Consider the following 26,722-nt stretch of genomic DNA (forward strand, 5'->3'; position numbering starts at 1 on the left):
CGCTGTGCTGCGTAAATGAGACTCTGGAGCTCAGCGATGCTCCTACCGAGGTTTCTATAGAAACCACCAGAGAACAGTACTTCGGAGAGCGCAAAGCGCCTCACTGGTCTCCACTGGTCCCCCCAGCTTTGTTCACACTTACCCATCAGCATCTGAGATCCAGCCTATCAAAGCGGGCCTCGTGGCTCACTTTTTAAAATAGGTGCAGCTCATTATAAGGCACCTGCTCTCAAACGTTTCCAAGGAAACAGAGGCCCCAAGACGCCCTTCTCTAAATTCATTAGCATTTAACAGCCCTTAATGAGGCTTAAAGATGGTGCGCTTTAATAACCATATGCTGGGGGAGGACACCTTTCCCTTTGGCATTTAGGTATAACTGATGAGCTGGCTCAGGCTCCCAGAGGACCAGCCTCTGCTCTGAGCCTTCCTTAAAGGCAGCGTCGTGAGCGCTGGGGGGTGTCTGCATGCCTGGGGAGGGCTCCTTGTGCCAAAAGCCTCCCTTGAGGTGCTCAGCCCTGGGCCCCAACCTAGACATGGCCAGGGTGGAGGCCCTGCACTGATATCCAGGCTAGCCTTGACTCCTGACCCTCCTCGGCACGCGCGCACACACACACACACACACACAGCAGCTTACACACTCACACACCCTGTGTGCACTTCAGTCACACAGACACCTCACCGATCCCTTATGTGTCAAGCCCTTCCATGCCTCTGTGCCATGGTGCATTCCTTATGCCTAGAATTCCTTACCCTGACTTGCTGCCTAGAAAACTCCTATGCATCCTTTAAAACCCTCTGCCAACCGAGCCTCCCAAAGTGCCAGGCAGACTCATCAGCTCCTTCCTCTGCAGGCCTTCCACCATCCCCCCCACGACAACTACCATCACTCTACTCTCTCACTGTCCGATTCTGTATCCTCCCCTTGGCTGTGAACTCAGGGCTAGGCGTGGGGATGAGCCCCTTTCCCCTCTACCCCACAGCCACTCGCCACGTGGCAGGTATTTGGTGAGTGTTTGAAGGCTCCCTGATGAATGGATGTAGACCGAACAGTTCCAGAGCCCTGGGGAGTCAGTCAGCAGGTGCGGGGAGGGGCAGCCCCTGTCTGGGGGGCTGCAGCTCCCCTTGGGGAGAGGGTGCTGACCCCTCATAGCACGTGGCCTCAGCCGAGCCTCCCCAGCGACACGCTGCAGAGAAGGGCCCTGCTCCGTGCAGACCTCATCTCAGAGTCCAGCCCCTGCCTGACAGATGAGGGGGAGTGAGGCCCAGAGGACGCAGTGCTGAAATGTGGGGCTCACCAGGGCCACTCGGGCCTTTCCCAAGGGGGTGGGGTGGGAAAGCGGAGGAGGAGACTGTCCCTCGGATGACTTGGAGAGGAGGAATCCGCCACCAGTCTGGGGAGGGCATGTGGGAAAGCAAGGGCTCCCCACCTCTCCCTCTCCACGCCCCCTGAAATTGTCTGGTGCTCACGCCAGAGGCTAGGCTCCTCTACTGCCTCCAAGTGGCAGCAGGATCTGCCTCCTGGGGACCGCCTTCCTCAGCGGGATGCCCACAGTGGGGCCCGAGGAGATGATGGGGTGGAGGGGGTGGTGCTGGTTACTGGGGCAGGTCGTGAGCCTCGGGCCTGAGGGAGGGGGGATGAGGGGACCCTGGAGAGAAGCAGCCAAGTGTGTCTCACTCTCCAGGGGCTCCAGGGAACCCAGGAAAGCCCCCACCTCTGGCCACCCCTGGGTCAAGCCTGTGTGGCCACCTTCCTCTGTCTCTGGGGCAGTTTAGTGGCCAGTCTCCTGGGAATCACAGGACTGGCAACAGTTCCCGGGCACCTGGGGCTAGGTTCCCACGGAGGCACCTCCTAAGGGCCCACTATCCGCTCGTCCCTCCATTCCAAGTCTCCATACTCGCTAGGCAATAATTAATTCATTTCTCTCTTTTAAAAATTAATCAAAGACACAGGGGAATGTATATCTGAGCCTCTGATCAGCCCGAGAGGACCCCTGTTATCGCACCGGGTTAGAACACCTTCGACTGAAAGCAGACACTTGACATTTTGGTCAGGCACGCTGCCTGGCTGGGGGGAAAGCATGACCTCCACCGAGCTTCTAGCAAAACTGAAGGCAGCTGGTGAATGCCAATCACCGCAGGCTCGTGGAAAGCGCGGCCCCGCAGTGACCGTCTGAGAAGCCCCGGGTCAGCAGGGAGCATTAGCTGAACACCTACTGTGTGCGTGCACCTTGCCAGGTGCTTTCCCTGTGACCCTGCTCCATCTTCACGACCGCCCTGGGGGTGGGGATCCCCAGCCTCACTGTGCAGACGAGGACAAAAGGCGCAGAGATGTGACGGGCCGGCCGGTGATCACCCCGCTGGGTGGAGGCAAAGTCAACGCAGCTGACAACGGAGCCCCCACACCCCACCCCACGGCACCCCACAGGCTGCCGGCCAGGGGCAGAGAGCAGCTGCTCAGTTAGCGCCTGCTGAATCTGAGCCAGATCTGAACACGACCCACGGAGAGGCCGTCACATCAGAGACGACTGTGAAATTTCAAATTACGGCTGCAGAACACGAGGGAGAGGAAGAAAAGCAGAAATAGACAATTACACGTGTATCCACGTCGCTGATCCTCTCAAGTGAAAAATTGGTTTTCCGCACTGTACAATGGAGGCATGAATTAAGAGCGGGTTCTGACAATGCAGCCGCCCCCAAGGCGGCCCGGCTCAGCGGTGCCCGCGCCCCTCTGCTCTGCCCAGCAAGCACGCCTCTTTTCCAGGCATCTTGGACCCTCCAGAGGCCATGCGGGCAGCATGCAGAGGCTCAGCCCTGCCCTGGGCAGGAGAGACAGAGAGTGTGGGGCTGTCCTGCCTGGGCCTGAGAGGAGGAAACCAGAGCACAATGGCCTTTGCCCCCCGAGACCCAGTCCACGGCCAGGACAGCGCTCCGGAAGGAAACAGGCCCCCAGTTAGCCAGTCCCCTTCCACCCCGCCTCTCCCCGGCCTCCAGCCAATCCCTCTGAACCAGACCTTCCCCGAGGGTGGGGAGTGTTCATACTTCTCTCCTATGCACCAAACAAGCCAGCTAACCCACCAGCCCTGCTCGTAGGGTACACACTGGTCATCCCTTCTGGAAGGAAGTGGCCAGTGGAGTCCAGAACCTATAACCACACACACCCTTAGATCAAGTCTGCATCTGAGGGGTCTCCCCTGGTGGTCCAGGGGTTAAGAATCCACCTTCCAATGTAAACTGGTACAGCCACTCTGGAGAACAGTAGTTTTCCTCCAAAAACTAAAAATAGAGCTACCATGCACGTGTGCTCAGTCACTTTGGTCATGTCCGACTCTTTGCAACCCCATGGACTACAGCCCGCCAGGCTCCTCTGTCCATGGGATTCTCCAGGCAAGAACTCACTGGAGTGGGTTGCCATGCCCCGTTCCAGGGGATATTCCCGACCCAGGGAAGGAACTCGGGTCTGCCGCATTGCAGGTGGATTCTTTACCGCTGAGCCAGTGGGGAAGCCCAGAGCAACATATGACTCTGCAATCCCACTCTTAGGCATATACCCAGAGAAAAACATGATCTGAAAGGATGCATGTACCCCAGTGCTCATTGCAGCACTGTTTACAATAGCCTAGACATGGAAGCAGAGAAGGAAATGGCAACCCACTCCAGTGTTCTTGCCTGGAGAATCCCAGAGACGGGGGAGCCTAGTGGGCTGCCGTCAGTGGGGTCGCACAGAGTCGGACACGACTGAAGTGACTTAGCAGCAGCAGCAGACATGGAAGCAGCCTAAACGTCCATTGACAGAGGAATGGATAAAGATGAGTGTGTGTGTGTGTGTGTGTGATGGAATATTATAAAGATGGGTGTGTGTGTGTGTGTGTGTGTGATGGAATATTATAAAGATGGGTGGGGGTGTGTGTGGGGGGGATGTGTTGGAATATTACTCAGCCATTAAAAAGAATCAGGTCATGAATTTTGCAGCAACATGGATGGATCTAGAGACTGTCATCCTGAATGAAGTCAGATGGAGAAGGAGAAATATCATATGACATCCCTTATATGGAGAATATTTTTTAAAAAATGATACAAGTGAACTTACAAAACAGAAAGAGACTCACAGACTTGGAAAATGAACTTACCATTGCTGGGGGAAAAGGGATAGTTAGGGACTTGGGGAAGGTCATGTTCACACTGTTATATTTAAAATGGATAACCAACAAAGACCTACTGTATAGCATATGGAATTCTGCTCAACATTATGTGCCAACCCAGAGGGGGGTTTGGGGGAGAATGGATACATGTGTATGTATGGCTGAGTCCCTTCGCTGTTCACCTGAAACTACCACAACATGGTTAATCAGGTATATCCCAACACAAAATAAAAGGTTTAAAGAGAAAAAACAAAAAGAATCTACCTTCCAATGCAGGGGACGCAGGTTCAATCCCTGGTCGGGGAAGTAAGATCCCATATGACATGGGACAGCTAAGCCCGCACACTCTGAAACTCACGTGCCAAAACTAGACTGCCCACATGCCACAACTAAGTGCCACAGGCCCATCACAGCCAAATAAATAAATTAAAAATTTTTTTTAAAGTCTGCATCTGGGAATTTACATACAGAGATGTTTACATCAGTGTTGTAATAATGGAAACACTGGGAATATGATAAATACCCAATAATTAGAGGACCGGTTAAATCCATTACAGGATATTGGGTAACTATTAAAAAAATTACATCATCCAAAAACTTTTTAACCATATAGAAACACGAATAATATATTAAGTATGGGGAAATCATTTCAAGATGTAAATATATGCATTAAAAAACTGGAAGGAAGGACCCCAACTGTCAACGGCTGTTCTGGGTGTGTTGAAACTGAATGGTTATCTTCCTCATTACAGTTTCCTATTTTCCAAGGAGGCTGCAAGGAGCACAGATTACTTCTGTAATGAAAATTAATGTCCAGAGCACAGCCTCCCTTTCTGCTCTCATGTCACAGGCACACCTGACGCCCTTTTCTGTCTCCACCGACGCACGTTGCTGCTGGCATCCTGAGTCCCCACCCCCAACAGCTCTCAGCCCTGGACCCAGCTCTCCTCCCAGGTCTCCAGCTGCTCCTTTGCAAGCTCCTCGTCCTCTATCCTCTTTGGAAAATAATGTGCCTGCTCTTATATTCTTAAGAGTAAATCCCACGCATGGCAGACAAGTCAAATAGTCTGGGAAGGTGTGAAGTCCCCCAGGCGTGTGAGGTGGTGGCTGCGGGGAGGGCTTGGGGAAGGCTGGGCACTCAGAGGCACGGCTGGTGACCGAGGCAGGGTTGGGCACTGCGGAGCTGTCCTCACCAGGAAGGCAGGCCTGGACCTGCCCTCATGGGCAGTGCAGGGTCAGGAAGGGCTGTTTGGATTTGCGTTTCCCAAAGGTGACCTTGAGGTGTGGAAGACAGAAGGGGTGGACGGTGGGCAGCGCTGGGGTCCCCGGGGGAGAGGGTGAGGTGCAGACCTGGTGAGGATGGAGAGACAGTGGACACAGCAGATGGAAGGGGAAGGGACGGGGCCACAGCTGGCCCACCTGGGCCCTGGTTCATATCAGGAAAAGACCCTCCTTCCGGTGAGATCATCCCCAGTAAAAGCATGGCTTGGCCAGCAGAACACTGGCCGGATTCCAGCACTCAGCCACCCCGACCACATGCTCGTGTGCAGTAGACAATCTGCACGACCTCATGTGTCAGCCCCAGAAGAGGGAAGCACAGGGCACGGTGCGGGGTGTGGCAGGTGGTGAGGCAACGGCAGTCCTGAAGCTGCCACCTAGGTTTCCACTTGGCCCAGCAACTCAGCGATTTACGATGCCAAGTGCAGGCATGAGGCGTTTCCTGTAGCTTCTTTGAATCCAGAAAACTAAGAAGATGGCCTACACGTGATAGATGCTTGGCAAATGTTCAGTGAATAAATGAATGAAAGAAGCCAGATAACCAGACCTTTCTTTACAAAAAAAAATGTAAGTGACAGGCTATAATTAAAAACTGAGAAATCTGCGTGCTGTAAAAAGGGCGTGCAGGGGGTGGTGAGGAGAGACGTACACCGTTCATCTCCTCCCGGAGTCCACGGGATGAGTGGACCGCTCAGCACAGTCTAATTACAAGAGGCCCTGTGCCATTTCCTCCCTCACAGTCCACCGCCTTTCTCAGCTAGCGTGCTGGATCCGCAGACAGACACCAGGCAGGCTTTTTGCCAGGGTTGGCGGGGAAGGCTGCGGCCGCCAGCAGAGTGGGCCCACTGGCGGGGTTCACAGAACATCCACGTGCTGAGAACAGCACTGTAGTCAACACAGCCCTTGGGGCGTGAACTTGGATTGCATAAACTTAAGTCACAGAATCTCGGCAGAGTTCGGCTGCAGATTCACGAAGGTGGGTACGATCATTTATTTGAGAAACATGGAGCCACTGACCCCATGCCAGCAAGACAGGGTCTGGGGACACAATGCCGGGTTGGACGAGGCCCTCGGGTCCCCCAGGCCTCACATTCTAGTGGAGCAGGAGGCTGACACTTGCCAAGAAGCTACAAGCTGCAACGAGGGAGAGGGAAAGGGGCAGTGGGGCTTGAGGAAAAGGCCCTGCAGAGGAGACAGCCGTGGACACCCGCAGGACAGGAGGCATCGGGCCAGCAGAAGAGGGGACATTCAGGGCCAGGAGGAAAACATCCACCCGGGGCCACGTGGGATCCAGTAAGCCCCCCATTGATTACAACTAAAACCCTGGGGAACATGCAGAAAGCAACTCCCCAAGGACTCTGAAAGTAAACATAAGCAAACAGACCCCAGAGAGAGGGCAAAACCTACAGAAATGACCGGCACAAGGGTGAGGAGCTATTTTCTTTTCCGGTTCTTTTTTTTTTCCTTCTTATTTCCTCTAACAGCTTTGACCTGCAAGCAGGCCTTCAGTGGAGCTCTGGTGGCAGCTTCAAAATACACAAGGACAGGACTGAAAAGAGAAACACACGAGCCCACGTTGTAGTTGGCGACTTCAGCACTCCTCTCCCAATAACTGAGAGAACAAGTAGAAAAACCAGCCAGGGTCTAGAGGAACTAACTGAACAATCCCTTTGTCTAACTTGATCAAGCTGTCATTCACAGAACACCCCACCCAATAACAGCAAGACACACATTCCTGCCAAGAGCGTATGGAATATTCAATGAAACAAAACATATTCTGGGACATAAACGTATTGAAATCATACAAAGTATGTTTTCTGAGCATAACAGAATCAGTAAACAAAGAAGCTAGTAACAGAAAAATAACAGGAAAATCCGTACATATTTAGAAAATAAGTTTTGGTGGTGGTGGTGGTTAGTTGCTAAGTCATGTCCGACTCTTTGCCACTGCATGGACTGTAGCCCACCAGGCTCTTTTGTCCGTGGGATTTCCCAGGCAAGAAAACAGTAGGCTGCCATTTCCTTCTCCAGAGGATCTTCCTGACCCAGGGATAGAATCCGTGTCTCCTGCATTGGCAGGCAAATTCTTTACCTCTGAGCCACGAGGGAAGCCCAGAAGCTAAGTAATAAGTTCTAAATATCCCATGTGTCAAAGAGGAGGTTAAAACTAAGATTAGATAACATTTTCTAATTGCATGAAAATTTAAATACTGCACATCAAGATTTGTGGGGTGCTCTTAGAGGGAAATGTATAGCGTTAAAATGCTTATGTTAAAAAGGATTTTGAATCAATAATCTAAATTGCTGCCTTAAGAATTAAGAACAGGAAGGGCAAATTAAACCCAAAGCAAGTAGAAGAAAATAAATCTCTAGCCACTCTAAGAAGAAAAAAAAAGACATAAATATCTATATCAAGAATGAAAAAGACAGAACCTAAAGACATCAAAAAGGATAAAAAAGGAATATTATGAACAAGTTGGGGCTTCCCTGGTGGCTCAGACAGTAAAGGGTCTGCCTGCAATGCAGGAGACCCAGGTTCCATCCCTGGGTTGGGAAGATCCCCTGGAGAAAGGGATGGCTGCCCACTCCAGTATTCCTGCCTGGAGAATTCCATGGACAGAGGAGCCTGCCAGGCTACAGTCCACGGGGTTGCAAAGAGTCAGACACGACTGAGCCATGATCACTTTCACTTCATGAAAAAGTTTATGTATATAAATTTGATAACATAGATGAAACAGACCAATTCTTTGAGAAACACAAACCACCAAAGCTCATTCGTGAAGAAATACAGTCTGCACAGATCTATATCAAACCTGAAGGAGGGAGAGGATTTCCCTGGAGGTCCAGTGATAAGACTCTGAGCTGCCAGTGCAGGGGGCCCAGGTTCAACCCCTGTTCAGGAAAGTAGACCCCACATGCCACAGCTAACAGTTTGTGCACAGCAACTAAACATTCTGCATGCCACAACCAAGACCTGGCATGGACAGATGGACAGACTTTCAGGAGTCCACAGTGAGACACCACTTCACATCCTCTGGGATGGAGATAAGCGAAAAGACTGATAACAGGTGAGGTGAGGACAGGAAAACTGGGAACCTTCCTCGGAAAGAAAAATAGTGCAAACACTTTGGAAGACAGTCTGGCAGTTCCTCAAGCTGTATGATTCTGTTTATATAAAATGTCCAGAATAGGCGATCTACAGAGACATCTGGAGAAAACACCTGAGAGTCCCTTGGAAAGCAAGGAGATCAAACCAGTCCATCCTAAAGGAAATCAACCCTGAATATTCACTGGAAAGACTGATCCTGAAGCTGAAGCTCCAATACTGTGGCCACCTGACGTGAAGAGCTGACTCGTTGGAAAAGACCCTGATGCTGGGAAAGATTGAGGGCAGGGGAGAAGGGGGAAACAGAGGATGAGATGGTTGGATGGCATCACAGACTCAATGGACGTGAGTTTGAGCAAGCTCTGGGAGTTGGTGATGGACAGGGAAGCCTGGCGTGCTGCCGTCGATGGGGTCACCAAGAGTCGGACACGACTGAGCGACTGAATGACAAGTAGAGACAGAAGGTAAACCGACGGTTGCCAGGGGAGTTGGGGTGACTGCTAAAGGGCACAGGGTTTCTTTCTGAGGTGACGAAAATGTTCCAAATGGACTGTGGTGATGGTTGCGTAACTCTGGAAATACACTAAAAACAAATGAATTCCGTGCTATACATGAAGGCATTGATGATCTGTGAATTTCATCTCAAAAAAGCCACCACCAAAAAAATTTAATAAGTGTTTAAAGTACGTTAAGATAAAGAAAACTAGGGCATCAAATCTATGATTTTTTGGATGCTATTAGTTATGGCAAACTAAAGTGTTTAAGTAAAACAAAAACTGTGAATCAATTTCATATACATATTAAATTTTTAAAAAACTCGAAAAAATATCTCAAGGAGGGATGTTCAGTGTATGTAACACAGCTTATTTTAGTGATAAAATGAATTGCAAATGACATATACATTTATTTATATAATCATTACAAATTTCATGAGAATATTAAATTTTTAAAAATCTCAAGGACAGGTGTTCAGGGTATGCAACATGGCTTCTTTTAGTAGAAAAATGAACTACAAAGGACACACACATTGACATTACATAAATACTGTATTTCTATAATCACTGCAGGTCCATTCAGAATCTGCTTTCTATTTTCTGACAGCCCTACTGCAGCTTTAAGAGCCCAAGTGCTCGCATGGGGACAGGGTCCTCCTGAGTGGCACCTTCTCCCGTGGACACACACTGAGCTCCCAATGGCAGGCCCCATTTCATATTTTTAACCAGAGTCTGCTTGGCACCCCGAGGAAAGTGTTGCCGAGTGAAGGTGAAGAGAAGGATCCGGCTGGGGCAGCCTCTGAGATTCTGGACCCCAGGAACCCTTTCTTCAGCTTTGCCCAAGATTTTGGACGACCCAGGAGACACAGGGGAACTACCCAGCCGCTGGTGAAGGCAGTCGGTGAGGCCCACAGGTCCACCAACACCAAAGAAATGTCCCTTCTCGGGTCTTTCTTCCAGATCCTGAGCTCCTGGCCCTGGGACAATGCCTGGTGTCCAGCGAGGGCTCAGTTATTGAAGTGTGTCCTCCTCCTGCCGTAGGGAGAGGGAGAACTCAGAATAAGACCCAGGTGCAGATGCAAGTCCGCAGTGGCTGCAGACTCCTGCCCTGAAAGCTGGACCTTCCAGGACTGGCTTCCTCATCCACACGTGGGGCAGAGGGGCTGCCCGCACAGAGATGCTGGGCTCGTGGCTTCTGACCTGAGGCCGCAGGGCCCTGCACTCTCCACTTCACAGCTGGGTCCTCTGATACCAAGCACCGGGCTGCAAGCAGCAGGGCTGAGAGGGCATCTGAACTCAAGGGCTGCCCTGTGTAGGCTTCCCCAGGACCCAAATGCTCGGCTCTCACTGCCAAAGCTTTCCTTACACCCAAGACTGATGGCTTCATTCAACCTGTGAACAGGAGGACCTGCCAGGGTGTGGGAGTTCAGGCTCTGGGTCCTACCCCACTATCAACCGGCCCTACGCTGGCACCTCTGTGAACCTCAGGCTCCCTGCCAAGGGGACAGGGTGACAACAGCGCCTGGCACACCTCCCAGGATTGCTGTGTTGCTATGGATGACACAAGGGGAGCGCCTATCACAGAGCCAGCCAGGCGGTGACTGCCGAGTCCACACCACCGCGTGTCGGGGCTGGGAGGCTGCAGGCCTGAGAGCTCCCCAGTGCCACTGGACAGACGGGGCTGCGGGAGCCCAGAGGCTGTGACCACCTCCCCTTGGTGCCAGGCTGCCCACGCCCCTTCCCCACACCTGCCTCCTCCCTTATCTCCCGCTCTCATCTGCATTAAAAAGTTTGGTTTGAGGCAAAACTTAGTCAGAACTGCACAAGTACAAAGAATCCAAATAAAAAGGCTGATGAAAGAGACAAATGGAAAATAATCAAAACCTCATTAGGGCAAATAAGCAACCGGCCTGTAACACCGCAAAAACGGATGGCGCCCAGAACCCAGAGCCAAGGGCACTGCGTCTCCCAGGCAGCCGCCTCGTGGGAGCCAACACTTCAGGACGCCCTCACCGGTCCGGCAGATACCCTGCCCAACACCATTTGGGGTTCGGGATTCTCACTGATGCACCCAAACCCTGGCTCCCAGGATTGTGGTTCACCAATCCAGCTCTGCATTAGAATCACCTGCAAAGTTTTCAAAATGCTGGGAGCAGAGACTACCTGCAGAGGGGCTGGGTCTCCTCTAAGGTTCTGGGTGCTCTGACCACCAGGTCAGCCAGTGCAGACCAGCAACTACTGGCTGAGTGACCAGCTGGTCCATCCCACCGCCCCTGTCCGGGGCACGATGCCCAGGGTGGGCACCTGAGGGGAGTGTGTTAACAGATGCTGCCTCAACTTCCGATTCAACTGGGAGGGCTCATCACGTGGGATTTTTTTTTTTTCAATTGGTCCTGATTTAGGCTGTTAGTCATTCCAGCGACAGTTCCATCCCACCCGCCCAGCACTTGGCCAGGCGCTGGGAATACAGCAGAAGTGAGCAAATTCCTGCCCTCAAGGAGTCTACGCTCTGCGGGGAAAGTACACAGGAGTGAGAGGCTCTGGCAAGGGGCAGAGATGAGATTCCGGGCGGGTGGGAAGGATGATCCAGAACATCGCCCTGCCCGCCCCCCTACACTGCCACCTGCATGAGGACACACACCTGTGGTGGGTCTGGGACAAACCTCCAGAAGGAGGTCAAGACACCAATTCAAGATCTGCAAGTCAAGACAGCCCTTGACAAACCTAAAAAGGAAGAGAGGAAAGGGGCTTTCCCAGCAGTTCAGAGGTTAAGACACAAGGGATATTGGTTTGATCCCTGGTCTGGGAAAATCCCACGTGGCCAAAGGGCAGCTAAACCCCAGCGCCACAACTACTGAGGCCCACGTGCCCCAGAGCCTGTGCTCCATAAGAGGAGCTACCGCAAACAGAAGCCCGCCCGCCACAACGAGAGAGCAGCCCCCAGCCAGAGAAAGCCCGCGAGCACAGCAATGAGGACCTCAGTTCAGTTCAGTCGCTCAGTCGTGTCCGACTCTCCGTGACCCCATGAATCACAGCACGCCAGGCCTCCCCATCCGTCACCAGCTCCCGGAGTTCACTCAAACTCATGTCCATCGAGTCGGTGATGCCATCCAGCCATCTCATTCTCTGTCGTCCCCTTCTCCTCCCGCCCCCAACCTTTCCCAGCATCAGAGTCTTTTCCAGTGAGTCAACTCGTTGCATCAGGTGGCCAAAGTATTGGAGTTTCAGCTTTAGCATCAGTCATTCCAATGAACACCCAGGATTGATCTCCTTTAGAATGGACTGGTTGGATCTCCTTGCAGTCCAAGGGACTCTCAAGAGTCTTCTCCAGCACCACAATTCAAAAACATCAATTCTTCGGCGATCACCCTTCTTTACAGTCCAACTCTCACATCCATACATGACCAATGAGGACCTAGCAGAGCTGAAAATAAAGCTGTATTTTTTAAAAAAGAAAAAAGCTATAGAACAAGCATGGAAGATTGGCGATTCAGGTCAAACCAACACTAGAGCAAAACTGCGGGCCTGTCAGAGCGGACCTCATCCTGAGAATTACCCGAGCAGCTGCAGTCCGTGTTTTTGAGGCCCAGTGGGGGCCTGAGTGCACCTGAGGCTCCTTCTTGGGCACAAAGTCCAACGATGCATCCGAGCCAGCTCAGCCCCAGCCCGCCCGGGGTTGGCCCTGCTTGCAGAGGGAAGAGAAGTGGGGCAGAGGCCGGGCTCCCAGTTCCAGGAGCCACGTGTCCTAGATTCTCCAGGCCTGCTCCAGTTTGCAGCGCCAGGACCTGCTCAGCTGAGAGGTAATTTGCTGAGGTTGGAGTTCCATAATTTACTCTTGTAAAAAGGATGATTCACTAAATCAGTTCAGTTCAGTCACTCAGTCGTGTCGGACTCCCTGCAACCCCATGGACTGCAGCATGCCAGGCCTCCCTGTCCTTCACCAACTCCCGGAGCTTGCTCAAACTCATGCCCACTGAGTCGGTGATGCCATCCAACCATCTCATCCTCTGTCATCCTCCCGCCTTCAATCTCTCCCAGCATCAGGGTCTTTTCCAATGAGTCAGTTCTTCACATCACGTGGGCCAAAGGATTGGAGTTTCAGTTTCAGCATCAGTCCTTCCAATTAATATTCAGGACTGATTTCCTTTAGGATCGACCAGTTTGATCTTTTGAACTGTAGGGTTGGAGAAGACTCTTGAGAATCCCTTGGACAGCAAAGAGATCAAACTAATCAATCCTAAAGGAAATCAATCCTGAATAGTCATTGGAAGGACTGAGGCTGAAGATGAAGTTCCAATACTTTGGCCACCTGATGTGAAGAGCCGACTATTGGAAAAGACCCTGATGCTGGGAGAGATTGAGGGCAAGAGGAGAAGGGGGTGGCAGAGGACAATATGGTTGGATTGCATCATCGACTCAGTGGACTTGAGTCTGAGCAAACTCTGAGAAACAGTGACGGACGGGGAGGGCTGAAGGGCTGCAGCCCATGGAGTCAGAAGGTGTCGGACACGACCGAGCAACTGAGACGACAACGAACCACAGCAGTCCCCGGGGTGATGGTTTCCGAGTTGAGGCCTTTGTGAGGTGATGAGATTTGGATAAAGTCATAAGGGTGGAGGGCCCATGGTGAGAACAGTGGCCTTAAAAAGGGGTGAAGATACCAGAGGTTGCCTGCCCTCCACCACGTGCGGACACAGCAAGACAGCAGCTCTCCACCAGCCCAGAGGAGACCCCTCAGCAAAGCGCGACCACACTGGCACCCCAATCCTGGAGTCCAGCCTCTGGAACCACGAGAAATAAGCATCCGCTGTCTAAGCCCGCGGGCTGCAGCGTTCTGTGCCAGCAGTCTGAGCTGACTAAGACATCATCCTGCGGACACAGAATCCGCATCCTAAAGAGAGCCACGGGTGCTCTCCTACATAGGGGAGGGTTGACAGGCCTGCTGCAGGGATGACCTCCTGCTGCCCCTTTCCTGCAGCACTGGGGAAACCCGATGGAGGGAGGCTTTCGCCTAGAGATTCCCCTACAATCAGCCAGCTAAGCAAGTGGGAGAGGGAGGCTGGGAGCCCAGGTCTCCTGGAGCTCAGGCCAATAAGCTGTGGCAGCTCAGTGGGGCTCTGAACCCCACGGTAACACAAGTGTCAGGCCACGGACATCTTGGGTTCCAGACCATACCCACATTTGAGCAGATTGTCAGGAGACAAAAAGCATCAGAAAATCCCGTGCTGGCAGCATGGAGCCAGCACCAGTAAGTAGGCTCAGAGGGCTAGTGCAGAACACAGCCTGCCGACCGGCCAGAAATGAAGTCAAGCACTTTGCAGAGATGAGGGATGTGCTCTGATCATCAAACCTGAGTGGAGAGAGATCGGCCGAGAAGAGAGAGAGGAGCCAAATCGCCCATTTGCTGTAATGAATTGGACTGGACCGGAGAAGTCCAGAATCTTGACACTGATCATGCAACTTAGCTTAAGGAATCATAAAAGTCTATGGCTGGAAAGCAGCTTTAATGTCATCTGTTCCAACTGCTCCTCGGGCCTGGCGGGAGGCTGTCTGGCCCTGCTGTCATGCTCCAATGGTGGAATTAGCTGTGGCCTTAGACATCTACCCCTCACCTTCAAAATCCGGACTCGTTTTAACCCAGCAATCTGAATTCTGGGGCCCAAGCTACAGGAAATAAACTGCCAGTGTGGAAAACACTAGACACACAAATGCGCCTGACAGCAGAATGTACAATAAAGCAGGCTGGGGTGGTTTGCCTGGGGATGGTAACCAGGGAGAGAAAATGACCCACATACCCCTGACTGAGGCACGGTTCTCTGGAAACAAAGTTCCATGTGCACACAATTTCCACAGGGTGCCCATAAAAGGGTGAGGCACAGGGGGCCCCATCTGGTCAGCCAGGTCAGGGGGATCAGCCCTGACCGGACGTGGAGTGAGGCACGCCACAGCCAGACCCGTCTTGGCAGGGGTCAGCCAAATCGTAACCGTGTTGGCTCTACGGACCATGCGGCCTTCGGTTCAACAACCCAACTCTTGCTGCTGTGGTGTGAAAGCAGCTGTAGCTGCTATGCAAATGAATGAAGAACTGTGATTCCAATAAAACTTTATTTACAAACACAGGCAGGAGGCCAGACTCAGCCCTAGGCTTCAGCTGGTCGACACCTCATCGCCACCTTTACATCTACTAGCTTTAAATGGCAAACCAAAGAAAAGCAGATGTCCTCCAAACCAACCTCGGGAAATGGTTTAATAAGCTGAACCACTCGAAATGGACTCATTTGATCCATATTTATTGAGTGCCTGCTGTGTCAGACATGCATTCTCAATACCGAGGATGAGGCGAGGAGCAAACCAGCCAGGCGTGCGGTGTCCGAGGGACATACTGAAAATTTACAAGAACTCATCTCACTGTAAGGAAAACCCTTAGAATGCTGTGTGAAATGTGTGAAGCGAAATACAAAATTGTATAAGAATAGGACCAATCAACGTTTAAAAAAACACACAGTGGAAAAGAACACTGAACTATACAACAGGCACGTTACGAATGTTCACCTTCAGCTGGCTCGGCCACCCCTTCTATTTCTCGTTTCTAATTTTTTCATATAAAATCACATATTATAATGAAACAATAAAGTCCTTCCCATTGTCCTTTTCATATTTATTTATTTGGCTAAATTAGATCTTAGTCGACAGCACGTGGTATATTTAGTTGTGGCACGTGAGATCTAATTCCTTGACCAGGGATGGAACCTGGGGCCCCGGCATTGGGAGCACCAGGGAAGTCCCCTTCCCATTATTTTCAAAAGAGGAAATCTGTCATGATTTTAAGGTAAAGTCCGCATACCTCCTGCAGTTTTCCGGGCTGCCCCTGGAGGCAGGAAGAGCCACACTGCTCACTGCCTAGGTGTCTGCACGCTCTCCAGGCAGGGCTGGAGAGTTCAGCACGCTGGACAGAGCCCCGCGCCCCGTGGGAGCGCAGGAGGCCTGCAGAGAGTCACCTTAAGCGGGCACCCGCTGGATCCATAGGAGGCACTTGGGACACACATCTCAGAGGAAACATTCATTGAAGCGGGAGAGACAGTGATCCCCTGAGTCTGGCGGGTGAAAATGCAACGAGCCCTGTGACCCACGGAGGAGGACAGGCAGTCGGATTGTTGGGGAAAAGGAAGCAAAAACAAACAGTGCGCGGTCCCGTTACCCACGTTATTCGCTTGGGAGAGGACTGGCAAACATGCCAATACCAGTCACAGCAACATCTGTTCCTAATTGCTTCTCCCCTAGCGTTCTCAGAGCGCATCAGCTGGCGTCTGCCCTGGGAGAAAATCCGATATTTTTAACAAAGTCTTAAATCAGATGGCGTCCTTGATGAGTAATTTCTTACGTGGTTGGTCTTCAGGGCTAAAAACAGTAAGCGCACCTCCGAGGGACGTGGCCGTCAGCAGGGGCTGGGTGACCAGGAGGCCCAGCTTCAAACAGCATGACTAAGAGTTTCCAGCTCCAACAGCACTTCCCAGTGTTTTCTCTCATTCATCATGTATTTATAGCCCAAATATGAGTGTTCCACTGCTTTTATAAGTCCATGTGTCCACTTCTTTATGAGTAGCTGTTCTCTCTTTCCCAAATATTTTGGTTTAAAAAAAAAGTCTCTTTGTAAAAGAAAAAATATGTGTTTTTTCTTTTAAAAAAAAAGAGTACATCTCTCTATGCCTAATTCTCCCCTCACGGTGTAAGGCACAATCCTTTAAGCAAGATCCATATGGGTGGAACATCCTGTCCTCTTTAAGGAAACTGTTTCTGGTTTTAGGTTCTCCTCAAAACACCAGCATCCCCCGTCCAGAGCCTGGTGGGAGAGCACCTTCCTGCAGCGGCCGATCTGAAACACCAGCCTGCTTTCTGAATCCAGCACTGGAGACCTCACCCCGCCGCCTTCCATCCCAGCCGTTCCGAAAGGCCTCTGCTCAGTGCAGACCTGCGGGGGCCACTGCACCTGCCAGCACGGGGATGCCTTCAGGCAGCAGCTTTGGTACTGCAGGTGCGGTGGGCTGGAGCCCCTCAGCACAGGACCACCGACTCCTCTGGATCCCAGCTGGAGGACGGCAGTATCTGACACTCCACACCCTCTTCTTTTAAGGTCAAGATTGATTCACGTTTCAGCATGAATGACCCTGCAGCATGTGAGAGATTGGGTGCCTCCTTCCGACCAGGGGCGTTGCTTCTCAGGGCTTGAAACAGACATCCCGAAACCACTGGCTCCCCAGAGGCAGGAGCGCTCAGGTTCCTCCTCACTGCCCCCCCTCCGAGTTCTTCCTCAGTCTTGATCCCAGTCCACCCTGCTCACAAACCTCCCATGGCTCCCCACTGCTGATCCAAATCCAGTTGCACAGCATTATCTCTCTGCCTGTGGCCCATTCCTAGCCAAGTCGAGCAGGTCACTGGCCCTGTCCAAACCTTGTATCTCCCACAGTCTGCATGATCTCCTCCATGTGCTCAGTCAACCAAGATCTGCTGAGTGCCTACCACGTACCAGGCACTGGTATAGGAGCTAGAAGTCATCAGCAAACAAGAGACAGAAACCCCTGCCCTGGAAGATTACATTCAAAGGGAGGGAGACAGACAAATAAACACATACAGCCATAGCGCGCCAGACAATGATTGATGATATAGAGAAAAATGAGGTGCGGGGGGACCAGTAAACGCCAGGGCTGCCCGGCACCTGGTCCAGGAAGGCCTTCCCGCAGAGGCAGCATTTGAGCAGGACCCTGGAGGAGGGAGGGTGGGAACCTCTCCATAGAAAACCAGGAGGGGCGCACTGCAGGCAGAAAGAACAAACATGCAAAGGCCCTGAGGCAGGAATGTGCCAGTGTGTTCTAGGTACGGCTAGGAGGCTGGTGGGACCAGAGCTGCAGAGAAGGGGCTGACGGGAGATTATGAGGCCTGTGGGCCACTGCAGGGACACAGCCTTTACTACGAGTGAGACCTGAGCCTGAACGGTGCTGACCGCAAGAGTGACACGCCCGACACATTCACGGGCCACCCTGGCTGCTGTGTTAAGAACACACTGTAAGGGGCCGGGGCTGGTGCGGGTGGAGCGGTGTTGCAGCGAAGACATTTATCAGAAAGGAAAGTGCTGCCATTACCCAAGCGGGAGACAAGGGCGGCTTAAAACCACAGTTACAAACGGATCTGCTGATGGTTCAGGTATCGGGGGATGAGAGCAGGAGCAGAGAGCGTGATGATTCCGATGGGTTTGGCCTGAGCAACCAGAAGGATGGAAATGCCACGTCTTAAGTGAGGGAAGCAACAGCAGCAGCAGGTTGTGGAAACAGATGGGACTGAACAATCGCTTCTCTATGGGGCCGATAGGGACTAGCCTTTAAGCCCCGAAGGCAACTCAGTATCCTCTGTGAAGCCGTCCTTGCCCTGAGCTCACCCTCTCTGAATGCTGGCCCCGCCCCAAGGCGCCTCCCCTCATGCACACAAAACACACACATGTGCACACAGAGAGCACTCCTCCGCACCACTGACTTGTATCCACACGTTACTCCCCTGAGTGATCCGAGGCTGGTTCACTTTCTAACATCCGGAAGCATCTGCACACAGTAGGTGCACCACAAATATTTTTAGCAACATGCTTGCGGAGAATTGCACCTACGATGCTTTCATATCTAATGACTCAAGATTGTTCTTTCAAAACTGTTCTTTCAAAACATCTAAAAATTATGCTTCGCACTGATTACATATTAAGTGGTAATTATTCCATCTCGAGGGTCCTATATATAGATGCTGACCCGCCCCCAATCATTCAAATTGTCAAGGAAGCTCTCCTGGAAAGGCCAAGTGGGGAAGGTGGGTGTTACCTTGCTGGTCCTTATGTCCCAAGCTTTCATTTCAGAGCTGAAGCCGCCACATACAAAAACACTGTGGTCTCTCGGATGGAACTTCAAGGTAGTGATCCTAAAGTCACTTTGGCCACTGAATATTTGGGTTCCTACAACACACAAAACAAAGAGAGTGTCAGAAAATACTCAGATCACAAACTATCTTAAAACTAAGAGGCCACCTGGTACGGAGCCACAGAACACAGCCACCTGGGGCCAGGCGGCCAGTGGAGAATTTCTGGAAACACAGCAAGGGTAGCATCTGCTCTCATTCTCAGGCTACCTGAGATCCTCTATTAGCTCAACCCCACCCCACCCCCACCCGCTGGGATAAGCAATATGCCTGAATCCACGAACACCACCTTTTAGGTGCACAGTAAACCCGTGCACATCAACCCAGTTAAAGCACATGACAACCCTAAACCCACTGTGCAGTTTGAAGAAACCAAGGCTCAGGAAGACTGAATAACAGCTCCAAAGCTACACAATTAATACCATACATTAGTCATCTGGCAGTCTAAAAACCAAGAGCAGGATGCCCCAAAGTGATTCTTCTTAGGATCAGCACCTTACAATCACACCCGTATGGCCTGCGACAGGATGCGGTGGGTGGGGTTTGCGGGAGAGTGTGGCAGGTGGGGTGCCATCAGACCCTGAGTGATCAATGAGAGTGTGACATCACAGTGCCTCGGGCCACAGGTTGGAGGAAAGGGGTGTGGACCACGTTTCTATCTGCCATGGTATACTGTGATCCTACGCTCCCAGGCATTGTGCAAATGTCTGCCTGGATGCACGTAATTCTGCTCTGGAAAATATCTTCTTTATCACCAAGATCACTTAGAGGTAAGCCATAAAAATGCCAGAACTGTCGATCATTTAGAACGGGTCAGACTTGGGGCATGTGGGGAATGGAATTTCTGCACTGAGCCCAGGTATGCTGGCCTCCAGAGCCAGCGTGCCTTCCTCTCACAGTGCCACAGCCCAGGAGGGGCATCCTTGACAGCCTTTGGCCCTCGGAAACCCTCCCCTGGACTGAGGTGGTGGGCAGTTGGGGACCTAAGAAGCTGGAAGCCAGTGCCCTGCCAAGATCTCAAGCAGAGTCTCCTCTCACAGGAAGCCAGGAAGTACACTGGGCCCACGGATTCAGAAAGCACTTCCGGAAGGCTGCCTGGCTTTGCGTTCAGGACCACACTTAATTAAATGCTCTACCAGCTCACCAGGTGAGGAGATGAAAGTCATCAACTGGTGCTCTTGAGAGTTACAGCAGAAGTCTTGAGAAATCCAATTTGCCTAGATCATTGGTCTCCAAACTTCTCTGACAGCACAAGAGACACCCTTAGGCATATAATTCCAACACGGATATATTTATTTAATAAATAAGTGACACAGTATGCTACTGTAGCAATGTATTATGAACATAAAAACAATTACAAAAAAAAAAAAAGATGATTTTGAAACAAGGATAAAAGGATAAAATAACCCATATTTTAAAACACACTTTAATATGCCATTTACTAAGAGTACCAACAAACCTCTTGGAAATTATTAAACCAAATGGGTTGTGATATTTTTAGTAAGAGAAGCAGGACTATGCTTACTTCCATGTTTGTAATGTAGGTACGTTCCATTGACTCGGGGACTGGACAGCAGCTCAGTTACAGCCTCAGTGTAGACACCGAAGTCTGCCAGAGCCCTGAAAGCCTCCTTCCAGAGATTCGAGGACCCAGAATGGAAGACATTTATCACTGGAAACAGGAGAGTCGTTTCCCACTTTCCTCTACCACTGATATAAAGGATTTTATGAACATTTTGCTAATAAAGCTTCATTTCCCCTAATGCCAAATAATGGCTCCTGCAACTAATCTTATCAACCCAATTCACAATCCACTGAAATTTTCATTTATAGGATTCTAGAGCAGATTAGAAAAACACTGTTCCTGGGTTAAGAGTGCAAAAATCAAAGTTTTTAACAGATGATACATTCACATCATTTGGGGCAACGAAAATTACAGAATAATACAAACAATTAAAAACATCTGTTTTCAAAATGTCCTGTCCATGGTACAAATTTCTTGGAAAGAGGCTACTCTCTTGTTCTTTATTAAAGTATCACCTTTACCTTGATGGATGATTAAGCATGTTGATTTTTTTTTCCCCCAAATATATCTTCTAAGGACCTAGAGTTGGCAGTCATTTGTCATCAGAGGAAATTTTGGAAACACTTGACTTTTTGTAAATGAAGACGCTATGCCTCCCTGAGCTCAATAAGCCCCTCCACTATTTTGATACAAAATGCAATGCACAAAGATTTCCGTGGCCGTCATGTGTCGTCATGACGTGCTGTCAAGGGCGGGCCAATTGGGATCGCGCTGCTGATTACAGTGAGGGGACGATAAACAGCGGCCTCGCTGTCCAACCCGAGCAGAGCAGTTGAGGCAAATATTGGTTCTCTGCCTGGTGCCACACGGAAAAGCCAGTTACAGCTGGGACTGGAAACAGTACTGTGGCAGGAAAGAAGATGCTGGGTACTGGTTCTTGAGTCACGGGAATATTAAGGAAGGACGGATGTGAACAAAGACGGGAAGATGCGATTCGCCCAAGGAAATGCGTTGTTCGAGGGGTAGTAAGGTAACTTCTTAAATTACACTGATGTTGCTGTCATAATACTGCTTTTCTAATAAATAACTCCCCTGCGAAGAAGCGTCAGGAAGGTGAGCAGACTTGCAGTGTTCTGGATGCTGTGCCCCTTTCATTAGCTCAAAAGACAAGCCACTCTCTCAAGTTAACCAAAACAATTGCCTCCCGGGGAAAGAATCTCACTGGAAACCTGGTACTTCTTGTTCTTCCTCCTTCTTTTCCTTTCCGGAAACCTGTCTGGAACCCAAACTTTTCCTCGCCTTTCTGCCACAGTTGAAACCAAGTCAGAAAACCACGGTCAGAAACCAAGCGAGGGACTTCCCTGGTGGTCCGGGGACAAAGACTTCACAGCCCCAGTGCAGGCAGCCCGGGTTCGACCCCACATTCTGCAGACTAAGAGTCTGCACGCCACAAGTCAAGATCCCGCATGCCGCCACAAAGACGGAAAGATCCCACACGCCGCAACTAAGAGCCCGGGCAGCCAAGTACACAAACATTTAAAAGGAAGGCGAGAGAAAGAAAGCCAGCATTTAAGAGCCCAGTTAGCAGGCTCCCCTCCCAGAAAGGACGGAGCAGAGGCTGCCTGCCTGTGCACCCCAGGGAAGGTCTCTGTGCCTGCAGTGCTGGCCTCAGAAGCCAGGGGGCTGGGGGACCCCCATGGGGGCTCAGGAGGAAGGCAAGCATCAACTTCCCTTACCAGAAAAGGAGCATACAGGTGCCGCTGCAGGCTCCGCAATGCGAGAAGGCCCCAGCAGGCCACAAGTCTTCTCTTCAGACGGAAACAACTGCACCTAATGCCGACTTCTTGCTCATTTGCAATTCACTGCCAACCCTTACGTCCAAAAGGAAAAACAAACTATCTGCCTGGAGAAAAAAAAAATTCCTCCCTGTTTCTTGGACCATATCATATAACCATATGCTTATTTCAGGAAAGGTAGTGAATTAGCCATGCTTTTTCAAAAAGTGTAGTGATACAGTCTTCCCAGCAATGGGGGGGGGGGGGGCGGCGCGGAGAGGAGAGGAAAAGTGAAAGTCGAGCTGCTAAAAGATAATGACTGAACATTTTTGCTGAAAAAAAAAAAGTATGTGACTATGTTATTCATTCTCCATTCCCTAAGGACACTGAGAGAAAATCTATGTCTTTTAAGTACTAAAATTCTCCAGTTAGAAGACAAGCCATAATTTATATCTTTTTCTTCCTACTTTACTTGTAATAACTCAGCCTCTGCTGTATTTTCTTTGTTAAAAGAGACCAAAACTAAAAAAGTTTCCATTTTTTAATTAGCTTCAGTTCAGTTCAGTCACTCAGTCGTATCCGACTCTTTGCGACACCATGAATCGCAGCACACCAGGCCTCCCTGTCCATCACCAACTCCCAGAGTTCACACAAACTCATGTCCATCAAGTCAGTGATACCATCCAGCCATCTCATTCTCTGTTGCCCCCTTCTCCTCCTGCCCCCAATCCTTCCCAGCATAAGAGTCTTTTCCAGTGAGTCAGTTCTTCGCATGAAGTGGCCAAAGTATTGGAGTTTCAGCTTCAGCATCAGTCCTTCCAATGAACACCCAGGACTGATCTCCTTTAGGATTGGACTGGTTGGATCTCCTTGCAGTCCAAGGGACTCTCAAGAGTCTTCTCCAACACCACAGTTCAAAAGCATCAATTCTTCGGTGCTCAGCTTTCTTCACAGTCCAACTCTCACATCCATACATGACCACTGGAAAAACCATAGCCTTGACTAGACGGACCTTTGTTGACAAAGTAATGTCTCTGCTTTTCAATATGCTGCTAAGTTGGTCATAATTTTCCTTCCACGGAGTAAGCGTCTTTTAATTTCATGGCTACAGTCACCATCTTCAGTGATTCTGGAGCAAAAAAAAAAAAAAGTCTGACACTGTTTCCACTGTTTCTCCATCTATTTCCCATGAAGTGATGGGACCAGATGCCATGATCTTCGTTTTCTGAATGTTGAGCTTCAAGCCAACTTTTTCACTCTCTTCTTTCACTTTCATCAAGAGGCTTTTTAGTTCCTCTTCACTTTCTGCCATAAGGGTGGTGTCACCTGCATATCTGAGGTTATTGATATTTCTCCCAGCAATCTTGATTCCAGCTTGTGTTTCTTCCAGCCCAGCATTTCTCATGATGTATTCTGCATATAAGATAAATAAGCAGGGTGACAACATACAGCCTTGACGTACTTCTTTTACTACTTGGAACCAGTCTGTTGTTCCATGTCCAGTTCTAACTGTTGCTTCCTTACCTGCATATAGGTTTCTCAAGAGGCAGGTCAGGTGGTCTGGTATTCCCATCTCTTGAAGAATTTTCCACAGTTTATTGTGATCCACACAGTCAAAGGCTTTGGCATAGTCAATAAAGCAGAAATATATGTTTTTCTTGCTTTTTCCATGATCCAGCGGATGTTGGCAGTTTGATCTCTGGTTCCTCTGCCTTTTCTAAAACCAGCTTGAACATCTGGGAGTTCACGGTTCACATATTGCTGAAGTCTGGCTTGGAGAATTTTGAGCATTACTTTACTAGCGTGTGAGATGAGTGCAACTGTGCAGCAGTTTGAGCATTCTTTGGCATTGCCTTTCTTTGGGATTGGAATGAAAACTGACCTTTTCCAGTCCTGTGGCCACTGCTGAGCTGGCATGTTGAGTGCAGCACTTTCACAGCTTACAGATCCCTAATTTTTGAGAGACACAACCTAAGGAGGTCTAGGGTGAGACTAACTCAATCAGGACCCCAGTGACCTGTGCAAAGCGAGAGGTGACACCACGGAGGAGCTGAGGGCCACACAGACCCAGGGCTCATCCCAGCTCTGTCACTGTCAGGAGAGCGACCGTGGGCAGGCCCCTTCTCCACGGGGTCGCACGCCCTCAAGCACACACATCTGTCGGGAGGGCAGTAAGCAGCATGGTATGGAGAGGAGCCCATAGAAGGCCCAGCAGACAGCAAACAACAAAGGGAAACTCTTACAGTTTGAAGACAAGAAAGCCTCAAATTACTGAATTCATCCTTAGTTAAACTGAAAGTTAAAACCAAGGGATATGAATTTTCAACAGCAGAAGACTTGAAAGATTATTGACTTAAGATTTTGTTCTGAGGCTATGAGAATATGATGCCCGGGCTGGCCTTTACATTTTGTTAAAGAGATATGGATAAGGCTGGCAAATATTTATCAGACACTGTCTTGAAGGTGATAGACACAATGGAAGCGGAGGTCCTTGCCTGTCACCTGTGCTCCTGCTCTGAAACTTCTCAGAAACGGAGCAGTGTGGTTATCACATCCCCTCCCAGGGCCATGAGACTCTGAGCACGACACTTAGTTCTATATAACCTTTAACCGTGAGACGCATCAGACTTGTTTACATGTTTGTTATGGAAAATTCCATTTCTTCACTGTATGCTGCTTAAAAGAAACTGAGTTTTAAAATATTTAATCCACTAACATTGACATTATTGATCTTGTTCTAATGAACTCGACCGGTATAAGCACTGTTCAGACCCTCTTGGAGTTAGGAAAAATCACTTCTTTTCCTCCGTGAATCGATAATGATACAAATAAACTATAAATCGCCGTTAAAGCAAAAACATGTTGAAAACAGAATGCAGAAATGCAATTTGTTCTCTCGACACTCCTGTTGCCACCAGCGCGCCACTACCAATATTGCTGTGACAAGGCAGCTGGTAATGCTGGCTGGGGTCCTCCGCAGGGAGCCCCCCTCCCCCCTTCTCAGACAGAGACACTGAGCTCCCCGAGGTGACCACCCACACGCTGGGCAACACCATCTGTCCACCCCAATGCCTACCACGTGGGGCCCTTTCGTCGTGAGGGCTCCAGGGCCCTGAGGGGCCTCTCCAGCCCCCTCAGTAGGTCTGCACCCCAGGCCAGGTCCTGGCACGTAACAACGCAGGTGAAACCCAAGCCTGGGCCCCCAAGAGACTGCAGGAAAGTTCAGGCCTGCCTCTCAGGGGAGAGGGCCCCTGCCTGGGGCGTGCATGGGTCCTACTGCAACTCTGCGTGGGCCCATTTCACAGCAGGGTGCACTGGGGACAGAGGGGACGTCACACAAAACGGTCACGCTGGGACAGGGGCTGGGCCCAGGCGGTCCCAGGCCCGGCCGGCTGCAGCCCGCCTCGCCCGCCCACGGGCGCGCTGTGACCTTTCCTTCTCCTGGGCTCTGCGTGTACATCGCGGGCTGGGGAGCGGGCCGCGGAGACGTTGACAAGGGGTTGGCTGCGGCTGCTGGCTGCGGGTGATGGAGCTTGTGTTCCCAGGCAGGCGGCATATGACTCATTCCGCTAAAATCAATATCGTTACACTCATCCTCTGGGAAGTATTCAGCCAGCTGTAAATTTAACCATCCTGACTTGAAGTTAACGAGAACAGGAGCTTGCTAACTTCGGATCAAACTCCACGGATCAGAAAGAAGGGCTGCCTTGGCACACTGGGTTGAGTCCTGGGGAGGGGCCTGGGCCAGAGTCAGACAGACCCGCGTCTGCACACTCTCCCCACGGAAAGCTAGCGGCCCCTGGATCAGCCGGCAATCCTCTTGGATCTGTGGGCTCTCGGTACATGGAATCAGGATAACAGATCTGACCCTCAGAGGCTGTTCTGAGAATCAGAGACAATGCAGGTAAGACAGAGCCCCAGACAGATGACAGGCCTGCAGACAGTAGGTGCAGCAGCAGTCACAGTAGTAACAGAAGAAACGCTAGCACTTGCAGAAACTTCTCTTACATCAAGCTTGGCCACTGCGTTTGACTAACTAGACAGGGCTGAATTTTCCAAACTTAAAAAAAAAGGAAAACTAGTTCTCCACTTGCAAAAAGAAAGGGTCCATCCCAATGGCATAACTTCAGTTGGTTTTCTGGGGCTCAGAGGTCGCCGCTGGGACACGAACAAGCCGTGACCATGTTTAGGCTCAGGGGTCAATCAACGGAGGTCGTCCTACCTGCGAAGGGAGCCAAACTGCAATGCAATTGCAATTAAACACACACAGAGATAAAGCTACCACCGCTGTGCAATGGCGGTAATGAATGAAGTAGTACTGCTGATTAAAAACCACCTTTGATTTACCCAGAGGGCTGGCGTGAGCTTAACTAGCGGATGACAAGACGGATGTCCGTGGAGGCAGGGAGGGGCTTCAGAGGCACATTCCAAGTGGAGATATGGGGCTGGCGGGG

General features: G+C 50.7%; 1 protein-coding gene across 3 annotated transcripts in view; it reads right to left on the reverse strand.

Annotated features, from left to right (window-relative positions):
• The window catches only part of WDR25 (WD repeat domain 25), a 142,704-nt gene that overhangs the window by 24,640 nt on the left and 91,342 nt on the right, over positions 1-26,722 (reverse strand). For all 3 annotated transcript variants that reach the window (XM_055418547.2, XM_055418543.2, XM_055418545.2), the window contains exon 4: positions 18,875-19,005. In XM_055418547.2, the coding sequence (XP_055274522.2) occupies positions 18,875-19,005 (131 nt within the window). The remainder of the gene's footprint in view (positions 1-18,874; positions 19,006-26,722) is intronic.

This window comes from Moschus berezovskii, chromosome 21 (genome assembly GCF_049115385.1).
Source record: "Moschus berezovskii isolate FMDL1 chromosome 21, NW_MosBer_1.0, whole genome shotgun sequence".
Taxonomy (NCBI): domain Eukaryota; kingdom Metazoa; phylum Chordata; class Mammalia; order Artiodactyla; family Moschidae; genus Moschus; species Moschus berezovskii.